Source organism: Schistocerca cancellata, chromosome 4 (assembly GCF_023864275.1).
Source record: "Schistocerca cancellata isolate TAMUIC-IGC-003103 chromosome 4, iqSchCanc2.1, whole genome shotgun sequence".
In the NCBI taxonomy this organism is placed as follows: Eukaryota; Metazoa; Arthropoda; class Insecta; order Orthoptera; family Acrididae; genus Schistocerca; species Schistocerca cancellata.
In genome coordinates, this window is record NC_064629.1 from 775,897,417 (window position 1) to 775,912,346 (window position 14,930).

Genomic DNA, 14,930 nt, shown 5'->3' on the forward strand with positions numbered 1-14,930 from the left:
GATTAGCCACTTGTTGATATGGTCAGAGCAATAAATCATCATTCAACTGGTGTTTCTTTGTAAGTGCTATATGCTTCTATAGTTTTGATATTTACTTGTGTCATATAGTAATCATGGGCCAAATAATTTAAGGAAATTGCTAACATTTGATCATTCTGAGTATACCAAAATTTTGAAGTATCTTAAATGCTTTCCAGGGGAAAGTGTAGATGATTGTGGAGGAGGCTACAGTGAAAGCATTACTGAGATGTGTGAAGAACTTCAAAATGGGTGTCTTCCATTATTGATTGTTACACCCAATGGCCGAGATGATACAGGAACAAATCGTGACTGTTTTCTCTTGAACCCTACCTTGAAATCACCACTGCACATGAATATGTTCAGATTCCTGGGTATGTTGCTAACAAAATAAAGTAAATATAACTGATATTTGAATGAAGAGTGACATGAAAATATTTTAATTTTTTGGTTCACCAATTTTTACACACATGATGTGATTTAAATCAAACAAAAAACTCAGGAATAATGCTAGTTAACTATAAGTTAAAATGTTTGTGGAATGTTAATTGTGACTACATAGAACATCGTTTTAAGCAGCAATGAGAAATTGATGCTAATTATTATACACCAACTTTTTACAGGTATTCTAATGGGAATTGCTATCAGGACAGGTAGCCCCTTAAGCCTGAACCTTGCAGAAGCTGTATGGAAGCAGTTAGCTGGAATGACCTTAACACCAGCTGATCTTACAGAGGTGGATAGAGATTATGTCCCAGGTAAATGAAGAGTATATGAAGTTATTTCCATAAACTGTCACATGTTTATATGTTCAGTTTTGAGATGCCAGAGTCCTTGAAATACTCAATTATATTTTATGAAAATCTTGCTATGTTTATTAATAGTACCTTCAGTAATTATATTGCTGGAAATGATCATTTGCTTTTAAATATGTCTAAAGATCCAAGAGCACTTATGACCACCATACAACATACAAGACCTTGCAGTTCTTCACCTAATAGAGAGATGAGCTATCAGATGCCATTGTATAAAGAAACATTAGGTATGCAGAATGAAATTTTCACTCTGCAGCAGTGTGTGGACTGATATAAAACTTTGTGGCATATTAAAACTTTGTGCAGGACTGAGACTCAAAGTCAGGACCTTTGTCTTTCGTTAGCAAGTGCTCTATTGGCTGAGCTACCCAAGCACAACTCTCAACCTGTCCTCACAATTTTACTTCCAGCCAGTTCCTTATTTCCTATTTACCAAACTTCACAGAAGTTCTTTGAAACTTGCAGGACTAGCACTCCTGGAAGAGCAGATATAGCATCTTTACTTAATTCATTTTTTAGTTGATTATTCAAGTATATATAAGTAGCAAATTATACTCTGCATTCATGGTTTTTAATGAGGATTGTAAGTTGGGCTTTACAAAAGGTTGGCTCAAATAATATCTACCTTTTGGAGATTGGCATTATACGGAGGGCAATCTAGGAAGTAACTACCGATTGTGCAGTCCTAATGTGCAGATTGGTATCAGGATTATATCTAAGTTTAAATGGACACCTTCCACTCATTGCAGATGATGTGAAGAATACAATTGTGCAAGACAGATACGAAACCCTAGGCAAGTTACACATTTCTTTGCCAAATATTTCTCTTTCTTTGCTTGACAAAATTCTGTCTGAACTTCTTGGCTATAGAAAAATTTGGGCTTGATGGTTTCCCAGGCAACTAAGTTATCAAGACAAAACACAGTGAATGGTTGGAGCATTGAAATTTTTTGATGTGATGTTGCCCAAATGAAAATGCCTTTCTTTACCAGATTATTACTGGTTTTCTAATATGTGGGTTTCATTTCACTCCAGAGACCAAGTGCCAATTACTCATGGTCAGAGTTGAATCCATGATTTTGGTCCGGGGCAGTGGAAGTGACCTCGCATAAGTTTTGTATCACCATTCCATCTCCAGATTCTCCAGAGTAAACAAAGTTGTTTTCTGAATCTATATAACAACAATTACAATCACGGGAAAATTATCAAAACTGCTAAGCCTGAAAGCTATGATGCAAGAATCTCTCTCTCTCTCTCTCTCTCTCTCTCTCTCTCTCTCTCTTTTAAGAATAAACTGATGTAGTTCTGGGGGAGGGGGGTGCAGCCCCATAGACCATGGCACCATTCTTCACTAAATAAACTATGGAATTCCAACAAATTCTAACTACTGAAATCTCATGATGATGGTGTTCTGGTATCTTAAGGGTCTTCTCATGGTCAGTTTCATGCTAAAAGACACTATGATCAATTCAGATCGATATTATGACATCCGAATAAAGCTGTACCAAGAAATCCAAACTCATAGGAATGGTGTGCTTCCTTACAGTTGTACTTCTTCACAATAACTGTCATGAGGACAGGTATGCTGCTGCAACCAGAGACTTGTCAGATGAATTTTGATGATATATGTTTGATCAAACACCCTACAGTTCTCACCTTGTTCTTAGTGATTTTCACCTTTTGATTGAACTCAAATAGTTTCTGGGTAGGAAACATTTTGTAATTTATGCTGAAATTAAGACTAAAACTGGCTTGATGGTTTGTAGACAACCAACTACAGAGCATGTGTTGACAGATATGACAAATGCTTGAGTACATGTAGATGATTATGTAGAGATTTAAAGTTACATTCAGTTTCTGGAAGTGGCATGATTTGTTTAATAAAGTGTGTTTCTTGAGTTTATTAAAGCCAAATGATGTTACTTTCTGGATTACTCTCATATAATATCTTAGCATTTGTGTGTCCTGATGACAAAAACACTATCATCGTTGTATAGTGTTACAATGTACTTGAGTGACCTACTGGAGATAGTCAACTGTAAGTTGGTGAATACCTGGTGGATAGAAGGATATGGAAGGATATGTGCTGCTGTAATTAATTTACAGCCAGTGTATGGTAAAATAACCACAGATATGACAAAAGTTTTTACTAACTATAATCATTCAGTGTTAAAGAATTAGTTCAACAAATGCAGTGTATATGAGAACACCCTTTTCTAGATGAAAACAGTATATTGTAGTAAACATATAAAAACTATGTATCTAGCAGATATGTGCACTATCATGCCTTACACAGAGGTCTCTGCATCTCCATGCCATCCTTTATGTCTTTGGAGAATTTCAGGCATTACATTTTGAAAATCTTCCTTTATGTTTTTGCACAATTCTTCTTTAGTCTTTTACTAATATTGAGTCACTATCCAGAGGTACATATGTAAGACTTCAGTTACTATTGAGAGACTTGCCGCATTGGCTGGGCTGCAATATATTGTCGCAGAAGAAGCTGAATAGCACCGTGGTGTAGTGGTTATGACACTAAACTGTTGCATGGAGGGTCGTGATTTCAAAACTCACCTGGACAGTACACTTTGAATTTCTATATTTGGTTCGAGTACATTCTAGATGTATCCTCAAATATCATGAATCATCGTACTGGAATGTTCTGTAGTTGTATAAATACTGTATGTGTTCTGGCCGGAAGCAGTTCGCTCCCCACTCTTGTATGTGCAAATTCTGAATAAACCTTTGTTAAGTGAAGTTAGTGTTCGTCATTCATATAACAACACCTTCTTCTACGTGACATTATTTTGGTGGAGACGCTGGGTATTGGAGCTTGTGATAGTGCACATTATCAATGACACAGTGGCTCACATCAGGCCATGACAGAGCCACCGTTTATGTGGCGAGAAACCTGAGTTAGAGCCATATTCAACACATCACAATCTATCGGATCCAGAAGAAGAGGACGTTACAATGACAGCAACTGTGTGCCACCACATGAGACATCCTTCCGGGTTCTCTGGTGACGATGTTGCTGAGGACATGTATCAAGCCCTACTCCTGAAGGAGGTTTCGACAGCAGACGACTTCATAAAATGGTGCCAGTCTATTGAGACAATGCATCAAAAAAGAATTACACACAAGAAGTTTGAATGGCTTCCAAATGTCGTATTGATGTCTGTGATGGAGGAAGCAACTGATTTCACAGTGTTCTTCATCAGATAGTGAGAGAGGAAGTTTAGAAGGCACTTGGATTCCACAGCAAGCAAAAAACTGAGATGCTTCAAGAGGTCACAAGGGTGGAAGTGGAACAGACATTGAACCCAATCTCCCGCCCTTCATTTCCCTTTAAAATGGTGAAAAAGTCAAGACAAGGTGGAGTTATGTTCCTACAGTGCCATATGAGGAACCTGTTTGGGCACCAAGGAAGACTGACGTCTGGAGGACCCAGGATAACCAACCAGTATGTTTCCACTGTGGACTAGCGGGACATGTGGTGCACTATTGTCAACGAAGGTGGCAGATATTTGATGACACCACACCAGAAGACAGCAGACCAATCTTAGCCGACGCCAAGTCCAGGACGACGAAGATGAACAAGAAGATGTGAATGCAAGATGACGTAAGTCACCATCACCACAAGCTAGCCATTGGAGTGGATGCTCCCCAACACGCCGATCAAGATCCTCATCGCTATATAGAAGATCCAGCCAATCACCTAGCTGCTGCAACCTGGAAAACTAAAGGGTGCGACTTCCTTGGAGGTGAGGCCGCTGAAGAGAAAAATCCTCTGACGTCGATCACTACAAAAATGGTAGGAAACTACGTTGATATCCTCATGGATGGCCAACCAGCCCACGCTCTTGTGGACTCTGGAGCATCCTATTCAGTCGTTTCGGAGAAGCAGCATCGCCAGTTACAGAAAATCGTATTCATCGAAAACAAAACATCTCTGCTGAAGGTAGCTAATGGGAAATATGTAAAACCTACAGGAACATGTACCATTCATGTGGTTATAAGTGGCCATACACAGCCCTTACAATTCATCATCTTACAAGATTGTAGTCATGACGTTATTCTCGGATGGGACTTTTTGAAAGCTTCTCAGGCAATTATAGATTGTGGTCACTCGAAGATCAGATCTTTCCAAGACGCTTGTGCATAGCAAATGCTGAACCGTTAATTGAAGAACAGCTGAGCATCATAGAAACCTCCCATGCCGAGTCTGTGGACGAAAATAGCGCTACCATTACGAGAAAAGATCTTCTAGCTTGACTATCACCAGATCTCACTATGGAACAACAGGAGAAGCTACTTGCCATTCTTCAATAGTTCTCTGAATGCTTCAATCCCCAGGTGAAGAGCAAATTAGACAAATCAATGGTGAAGCACCGGATTAGCTCTGGAGACCCTCAACCAATAAGCCAGAGAGCATACCGTGTGTCAGCAACAGAATGTCAAATAATTTGTGGGGAGGTAGAGAAAATGATGAAGAATTACATCATTCAGCCTTCGCAGAGCCCATGGTCATCACCAGTGGTCCTCGTCAGGAAGAAGGATGGCAGTTGGCTCTTTTGTGTTGATTACAGGAAGCTTAATAAGATAACTAAAAAGGACGTTTACCCTCTTCCATGAACTGATGATACACTAGATTGTCTGAAGGGGGCTAAGTTTTCCTCAACCATGGACATGTACTTGGGATACTGGCAAATCGAAGTAGATTATGCCGATCGTGAGAAAACTGCATTCATCACCCCTGAGGGCTTGCATTAGTTTAAGATAATGCCGTTTGGTTTGTGTAATGCACTAGCAACTTTTGAACGGATGATGGATAATCTTCTAAGGCACCTGAAGAGGACAATGTGTCTTTGTTATTTAGATGACATTGTAGTGTTCTCAGAGACATTTGATGAACATATACACTCCTGGAAATGGAAAAAAGAACACATTGACACCGGTGTGTCAGACCCACCATACTTGCTCCGGACACTGCGAGAGGGCTGTACAAGCAATGATCACACGCACGGCACAGCGGACACACCAGGAACCGCGGTGTTGGCCGTCGAATGGCGCTAGCTGCGCAGCATTTGTGCACCGCCGCCGTCAGTGTCAGCCAGTTTGCCGTGGCATACGGAGCTCCATCGCAGTCTTTAACACTGGTAGCATGCCGCGACAGCGTGGACGTGAACCGTATGTGCAGTTGACGGACTTTGAGCGAGGGCGTATATTGGGCATGCGGGAGGCCGGGTGGACGTACCGCCGAATTGCTCAACACGTGGGGCGTGAGGTCTCCACAGTACATCGATGTTGTCGCCAGTGGTCGGCGGAAGGTGCACGTGCCCGTCGACCTGGGACCGGACCGCAGCGACGCACGGATGCACGCCAAGACCGTAGGATCCTACGCAGTGCCGTAGGGGACCGCACCGCCACTTCCCAGCAAATTAGGGACACTGTTGCTCCTGGGGTATCGGCGAAGACCATTCGCAACCGTCTCCATGAAGCTGGGCTACGGTCACGCACACCGTTAGGCCGTCTTCCGCTCACGCCCCAGCATCGTGCAGCCCGCCTCCAGTGGTGTCGCGTCAGGCGTGAATGGAGGGACGAATGGAGACGTGTCGTCTTCAGCGATGAGAGTCGCTTCTGCCTTGGTGCCAATGATGGTCGTATGCGTGTTTGGCGCCGTGCAGGTGAGCGCCACAATCAGGACTGCATACGACCGAGGCACACAGGGCCAACACCCGGCATCATGGTGTGGGGAGCGATCTCCTACACTGGCCGTACACCACTGGTGATCGTCGAGGGGACACTGAATAGTGCACGGTACATCCAAACCGTCATCGAACCCATCGTTCTACCATTCCTAGACCGGCAAGGGAACTTGCTGTTCCAACAGGACAATGCACGTCCGCATGTATCCCGTGCCACCCAACGTGCTCTAGAAGGTGTAAGTCAACTACCCTGGCCAGCAAGATCTCCGGATCTGTCCCCCATTGAGCATGTTTGGGACTGGATGAAGCGTCGTCTCACGCAGTCTGCACGTCCAGCACGAACGCTGGTCCAACTGAGGCGCCAGGTGGAAATGGCATGGCAAGCCATTCCACAGGACTACATCCAGCATCTCTACGATCGTCTCTATGGGAGAATAGCAGCCTACATTGCTGCGAAAGGTGGATATACACTGTACTAGTGCCGACATTGTGCATGCTCTGTTGCCTGTGTCTATGTGCCTGTGGTTCTGTCAGTGTGATCATGTGATGTATCTGACCCCAGGAATGTGTCAATAAAGTTTCCCCTTCCTGGGACAATGAATTCATGGTGTTCTTATTTCAATTTCCAGGAGTGTAGAAAGACTGAGGGCCGTTCTTAAGTGTCTCCAATAAGGCAAACTGAAACTTAATCCAAGAAAGTGTCTCTTTGGAGCAAAAGAAATCAAAATCCATGGAAACCTTTTGTCAAATGAAGGTGTGTGGCCACACCCAGAAATGGTGAGATCTATAATGAAATTTACTAATTCCTAGAAGTACTAGGGATGTGAGAAGCTTCCTCAGATTATGTTCTTATTACCATCATTTTATCAAAGACTTTTGTATCAAAGCCAGGCCACTCCAAGAGTTGTTAAAAGCCGATGCTGAATTCATCTGGGGTGGTGCTCAACAAAATTCTTTCGATGTGCTGTGAAAAGCTCTGACGACTGACTCTGTACTTGGTCTGTATGATAAGAGAGCACCTAAAGAACTACACACAGATGCCAGCGGGTGCGGGATCAGTGCTGTTCTGGTGCAAATTTTGGATGGAAAAGAGAAGGTTATAGCCTATGCTTGTAGGACACTTAAAAAAGCCGAGAGAAACTACTTAACTACAGAAAGGGAATGTCTTGTTGTGATCTGGGCCATGTGCAGATTTCGACAGTATCTCTATGCAAGGCCATTCAAAGTTGTTACAGACCATCATTCACTTTGTTGGTTGACATGTCTTAAGGATCCAACAGGACAACTCGCCACATGGGCACTACGTCTTCAAGAGTATGACATTACCATAGTGTACTAAAGTGGAAGAAAACACCAAGATGCCGACTGTCTCTCAAGGAACCCTGTGCAAGACCATCAAGACTTTGATGAAGATAGTGCCTGTCTCGCTGCACTCCAGGATATCTCTGCTGAGCAGAAGAAGGATGCCAAGATATCTCAAATTATACTTGCCTTAAATCGGTCAGAGGATGTGAAAGGACAATTTAAGGTAGTTAATGGATTACTTATCAAGAAAAACTTTGATCCGTTTGGAAAGGTGGCTACCAATGATTCCTAAACACATGCGCTTAGATGTTCCATGACACACCTGAAGCCGGACATTTAGGATTTATTAAGACATATGATAGAATCCACAAGAGATTTTTCTGGCCAGGTTTATTTAGGAGTGTCTGTCACTGTGTGTCGCACTGTCGAGAGTGCCAGAGGAGAGAGGCAGTTCCTCAGAAACCAACTCGCCTACTCATACCAATTCCACCAGCTAAAACGCCTTTCTGGTGTGTTGGGATTGACCTCCTCAGACCTTTTCCAATGTCTGCTAGTGACAATAGATGGATTATTGTTTGCACTGATTATCTGATGCGCTATACCACTACAAAAGCTGTGAAAACAGCCAAAGCATCCGAGGTAGCCAAATTCATCGTGGAAGATATTGTATTAAAACACAGTGCCCCAAGGTCATTAGTTACGGATTGAGGGAAAGTTTTTCAATCTAATCTTGTGACAGAGATAAACCATCAGTGCAACATTACTCATTAAATGACGACTGCCTACCATCCGCAAACTAACGGGCTTACTGAACACCTTAATAAGACCTTGGCCGACATGCTATCAATGTTTGTCACTGTTGTGCAGAGCAAATGGGATGAGGTGCTACCTTTCGTGACGATTGCCTACAACACCGCCAAACAAGACGCCAAATGATTTACGGCATATTTCCTGGTGCGTGGGCGTGAGGTGACTACGATGATGGCTACTGTGTTTCTGTTACATCCTGATGACATGGACAATTACTACATCGGCCAGGTGTTAACCAGAGTGGAGGAAGCTTGGCAGTTAGCTCAACTCTGCATGCTGCAAGCTCAAGAAAACGATCGCCGAAGGTACGACGCGAGCCTTTGCCCTGTTGTCTACCAGCCTGGTGACCTCGTCTGGATCTTCACTCCTGTTCGTAAGGTTGGTCTCTCTGAGAAGCTCCTCAGGCACTACTTTGGACCTTATAAGGTTGTAAGACAGTTGTCTGTTGTTACTTATGAAGTTGAAGATTTCGGCCCTGACACAAGACGATGAAAGATCAGAGATATGGTCCACATCCTTCGAATGAAGCCCTATAAGGATCCTGCAACCCATGGTAAATCTGAAGCTCCAGCGACAGGCAACAAGCGGAAAGGTGACGAAGAGTGTAGCGGCAAAAAAAGTTCTAAGAAGTCACCGCCAGGGCGAGAATCAGTCATCAGGAGTTGGAGTATGCAGGACCGATGACTCGTTCCCGGACTAAGAGGACATAAAACCAAGATGCTGTTCTCTTAATGAGGGAGCAATGTCACAGAAGAAGCTGACTAGCACTGTGGTGTAGTGACTATGACACTAAACTGTTGCATGGAGGGTTGTGAGTTCAAAACTCACCTTGACTGTACAATTTGAATTTCTATATTCAATTTGAGTACATTCTAGAAGTATCCTCAAATGTCATGAATCATTGTACTGGAATATTCTGTAGCTGTATATATACTGTATGTGATCTGACCAGAGGCAGTTTACCCTGCACTCTTGTACATGCAAGTACTGAATAAACCTTCGTTAAGTGAAGTTAGTGTTCGACATTCATCTAATAACAACCTCTTCTACGTGAGAATATCAGTAAACACTTGTCAGAGGGTGGCACTACCTCATGTGCTTGCCACGGCAGCTTTGCATCACTCAGGCATGAGCCGTTGCTGTCACGTGGAGCCCCAGTATCTCTGACATGTTATCTCAACCAGTACTTGAGCTAGGCTCTCAGCCAACACCCAAGCTAGGCTCAGAATTCGAATCACCCTCTAATACTAAATCCCTCCTCTCACTCCCCCATTTAATTGGTACATAGAGCTGGAAGTGACATGGCTGTTGCCTGCTTCAAGAAGGAAGGGGAGAGAGGAAAGTAGGAATGCTCACCAAAGGTGCCAACAGATGGTCCCTATCATGATCGACTTGGGAGGGAGGCAGTGCCATATGTGAGAGTCCTGGGTGATTGATGGAGGGAGGCAATGCCATATGTGACAGTCCTGGGTGATTGATGGAATCTGGGGCACAGCTTGGACTGGCCTGCAGGGGAGTGGGCACCAGAACTGGTGGAGATGATAGTAATGGGTCAGCCTCCATGGACACCACAGGCCAATAATGTTCAATGTCCACTGATAGGGAGAGAAGGAGGCTGCCAATAGCAGGAGTGAGAGGTGGAAGTGGCATAGGAGGAGGAAAGGTTTCAGTCCGATCAGCTTCAAATGCTGGTCAATTTTGATTTCTTGCTGATGCCTGACACAAAGGCAGAGGCTGTAGTAGTAAGTGGCAGGCCAGTCCCTGGTGTGGTCGCAGGTAGCACTCCATCCTGGTGGTAGTGGTGGTGCTGGTCGTGGTTGTGGGAAATGGGGGGGGGGGGGGGGGGGTATATGTCATGGTGTGGTCGGAGCTGATTCCATTGCTGACTAGCTGCTCCTAGTTGACCTCAGTCTCAAACACCTGCCACCTCCTGCTGCTGATGACAGTGCCTTCGGTTTGCCTGAGGTTCTGGTTGAAAGTATGAACCGAGACGGAAGCTCCAATGCATTGATATGACTGTGTGCAGGGCAGTGGACCCGTGGAATCGGGTGCAGCAAGTAAAATGGGGTGTGGGGGTCTGTGCCCATGTAAACTTTTGGCTGGGCTACATCCATTTGCGGGGGTGGATCGGTAGGAGGCAAGGAAGCTAGTGAGAGCTTCCATGGAGTCAGCTGTCATCAGTAGTTGTCGCATATGTGTCTTTGAATGTCCTGTCCATCTGCCCAGCTTCCAATTTGGATGTGGAATGGAAAGGGCAGTGGTCAGGTACTCATTGCCATGTTACTGATAAAAATCGTGAAATATGAATGCTGTGAACTGAGGGCCATTGTCAGAAACCAGGATGGAAGAGCCCCATCTGTCACTAATATGGTGGGCAGGGCACTTGTAACCATAAACACATCATACTGAAAGTTAGAGGGGCATTGACAAGTGATCACATTGCTCTCCAGAATGACCAGTGAAATCAAAATGTACCCTTTGCCAAGGCTGAAGATTGAACAGCTGTGCTGGTGCAAATTGGTTGTGGGTGGAGACATGGCAGTTCCAGACAGTGCATTCAAGGATAGCATCAACACCACACCAGTACACATAATGTCGCACTATTGCATTCGTTCTTCACATTCCCTGTGTGCAGTGTGGAGGAACTGCAGTATGTGGGGGTGCAGTGTTGGAGGAACTAGCACTGGGCATTCACTGTCACCTGTAGCCAGCAAAATTCACCCCCTCATTGACATTAAGCCTGTGCCGTAAGGAAAAATAGGTGTGCCATTCTGGGTTGGCTTTCTTAGGCAAATACTCCTGCTACCTCCGCCTACAGCAGACAACATCCTGTGCAGGAGCAGATTGTGGGCCATTTCTGCCAGTACCTCATACACTGTAATTGGAAATTCATCAAGGTTGTGTCACTGGTTTCTGTCTAAGGCAAAACACAGCACATTGTGCCTGTCAAATTTGGCATCTGTGCCACACATCAACTGGGAAAACATATTTGCATTGGAGTGCTGTATGGCTGGTCTGCTAATGGATCTCACAGATACAGTTACCGAGGAAACAGTGCCCACCATTGCAACTGCTGCACTGTTTTATTGGGAAGTTTTGAATGGGGGCCAAGCAATGAAATACAAGATTTGTGATTGGTGATCTAGTAAAACTTTGCACCATACAGGAACACATGAAACTTCTGGATGCCAGTATATGATAGCTAATGCCTTCTTCTCAATTTGTGAATAATTCCTCTGCACTGCATTTAATGATTTAGATGCAAATGCAGTGGGCTGTTCTGTGCAGTTGGTGTATTTGTGGGACAACACAGCACTCCTGCCACAATCCAATGCATCAATGGCAATCATCAAGTGCATGCTGAGATGGCATGCAGCTAAACAAGGAGCTGACATTTGGCACTGTTTAAGTTGCATGAAAGCTTTTTGGCACACCTCTGACCACACAAATTTAGCACTTTTTTACACAGTTGATTGAGTGGATGGGAAATGTGGGCCACATGTGGAATAAACTTGGCATAATGATTTACTTTGCTGAGGAACAGTTGTAGTTCTTTGAGGTTCTTAGGAGGTGGTAAGTCAGCGATAGTGGCCATATGGTCTTGCATCAGAATGAGCCCATCTTGACTTAATATGTGACCCAAGTACTTGACATTTTTTGCAAAGAAACTACATTTATTGAACTGACAGCACAGAACATTGGCTTGGAGCTGCTCAAACATCATCTATAAACTGGACAGATGCTACTGCCACATTGCCCCAATAACTAACAAATCCTATAAATAATTAACACAATTGAGAATATGTTAGATGAGTTTCTAAAGACATTTCTGATATATCGAAGGAGTACTCGCAACCACGAATGACGCCTTGTTATAGCAATACATGCTGAATGGCATGTTAAACACTAAAAATTGTTTCGTCTGATCATCTACAGGTGACTGAAAGCCGGGTGCCAGTGAGATCTATCTTGAAAAATATTTGCCCTCCTAGCCAATTTAGCCAACAATTCCTCCTGTCAAGGAATTACATACAAATCACATTTGTCTCAGCATTAAAGGTAGACTTAAAATCACCACAAATCTGAAGTGGCCCAGCAGGTTTCTGAACTATGACCATGGATGTAGCCCATCAGCTAGACAATACTGGTGATAGAACACCCGCCTAATGTAGGTTCAAATAGCTGCTTAAGTTGTGTACACAGTGCATTAAGTTCTGTGAATGGGATCACACATGAAACTAACTCAACCTCATCTTAAATTTGAAAACCAAAAAGCACAAAAGTGTCTAAACCAAAGATGTGAGTTGTCATCCAAGATTTGACTGCAAGCAAGGTTAGTTGCTGAGCAACATTTTTATACTTAGCTTTGATAATGATCTGACCCTGCAGTGGGATCGACTGGTCATTGTACACCAACACTTTGTGCTGAGGGGAGCTGCAAGGAGCCAATGCAACTGTATGTGTCCTTGTTAACCAGATGCACAGCCATGCCTATTTCCAACTGAAAATTGGTGGAATTGGTTGAATTTGGTGGCTATAATAGTCATGCACAAACATCAGAAAAGCTTAGACTACTGGGATCTGAAAGTGGGCGTAATTTTTGCACCACTTTGTACAGTTCACTACTCGAAAACAATGAGTGCACACTGACACCCATGAGCAGTTATCTGACGTGTCTTGCAATGAAGAACAAAACAATAGAAATAGACTTCCCAACCCTGGTTTGCCTCATTGAAACAAGTGAGGAGCAGAGTGGCAGGAGAGTCCACCACAGCCACAAACTGTTGTTGGTTTTGGAGAAGCTGTAACGACTGTGTCTGCTGCTGCTGCTGCTGCTGCTGCTGGTGGTGGAGTTCACACAGCATGTCTTGCTGCTGCTGTTGTTGTTGTTGCTGCAGGAGGTGCTGGTGCTGGTGCTGGTGCTGCTGCTGCAGTAGCTGCTGTTGTACCATGAAATCACCATGAAATTGACCAGTTGCCACAACACACTTCCTTTACTTCTAGTATTTGGCAGGTCTGTTCATTCTCAGATTAGTGAAACATCATTTACCATTACTCATCACTCCATGAGACCTTCATTCACTCCTCCACAGACTATTGATGAAACTATTTTCAACACTCTGTCTTGAACTGTGTGCATTCATTCTTCTGATTAGTAGCCTCTGGGGAGCAGTATTTGTTAAAACTGGAACATCTTACCACTCAATACATAATTCAGTAATTGACCTATGTACCTGAGCTCCAGTGGAAGTGTTCAGCATCAGTTGATGATGAAGTCTGACAATTGATTTGTACTGTATGCTTTAAAGTTTGACAGTATCTATTAACTAATGTCTTATATGTAACAGAGTGATGATTAAATTTGACTCTTTCTTGATGTTACCACTTTACTTCGTAAACACTGGACCTGGAATCTTATAGCTCCTATGAAATCACACTGATGGAATGTTAAAACTTGTTAGTATCTACAATTGTGCAGTGTATGAGCCCACTACATACTCTCTATTGGCTCATTATTACAGAAAATACATGATATTACCTACTATCCTCTGACTTTTGAGCACAAAGTGTAATACCAAAAGTACAGCAGACTCCCCTATATAAAGTGCTAAGCTGCACTGTTTGTGATTTTCGAACAAGTGCTCCATGTTTGATGTCTTCATCATGCATATACATAAGACACTAACGAGAGAGTGCAATTTTTCTGTAGTTTGATGGATCTGTATTGTAATGTTCCAATGTTTCTTTGGCAAAATAGCAGAATATAAATTTGAAGTTTTAAGGATTAAAGTTGGTATGAACTTCATTTTATGTATATCTCATTTAAAATTGTGTTCACAGGATTGCTTTGCATACGAGATATGGAACCAGATGCAAAAGTATTTCAGACTTTAGAGATGCCATTTTCAACACCTTCAGCTTCAGGAATTGAAATTCCTCTTTCCACAAGATACAAAAGAATTATGCCTGAAAATCGACTGGAATATGTTCGCCTAGCACTCAATTACAGGTACCAGTCAACTGAAAATATTTCATATTCACTTAGTCATTTAATTTAAGCATATGATACAGCCTTAAACATTGTTGTAAGTTGTAAGTCTTTTTTAGATGCCTGTCCATTGCATAGTGCCTCGACTATACAGGAAATTCGTCCTCACATGGGACAAGGCAGCTAACGTAGATTTGGACTTGAGTGGGAAATCCAACCTGACGAGATACAGTGTGTGTGTGTCACATGGGGCATGCTGATTAATGTGATTGATACTTTAGCACT

The 14,930-nt window shown here is 43.2% G+C and overlaps 1 protein-coding gene across 1 annotated transcript in view; it reads left to right on the plus strand.

Annotated features, from left to right (window-relative positions):
* The window catches only part of LOC126184598 (E3 ubiquitin-protein ligase HERC2), an 812,863-nt gene that overhangs the window by 749,689 nt on the left and 48,244 nt on the right, over positions 1 to 14,930 (plus strand). The window contains exons 78-80 of the mRNA XM_049927039.1: positions 198 to 392; positions 642 to 776; positions 14,498 to 14,666. Of these exons, the coding sequence (XP_049782996.1) occupies positions 198 to 392; positions 642 to 776; positions 14,498 to 14,666 (499 nt within the window). The remainder of the gene's footprint in view (positions 1 to 197; positions 393 to 641; positions 777 to 14,497; positions 14,667 to 14,930) is intronic.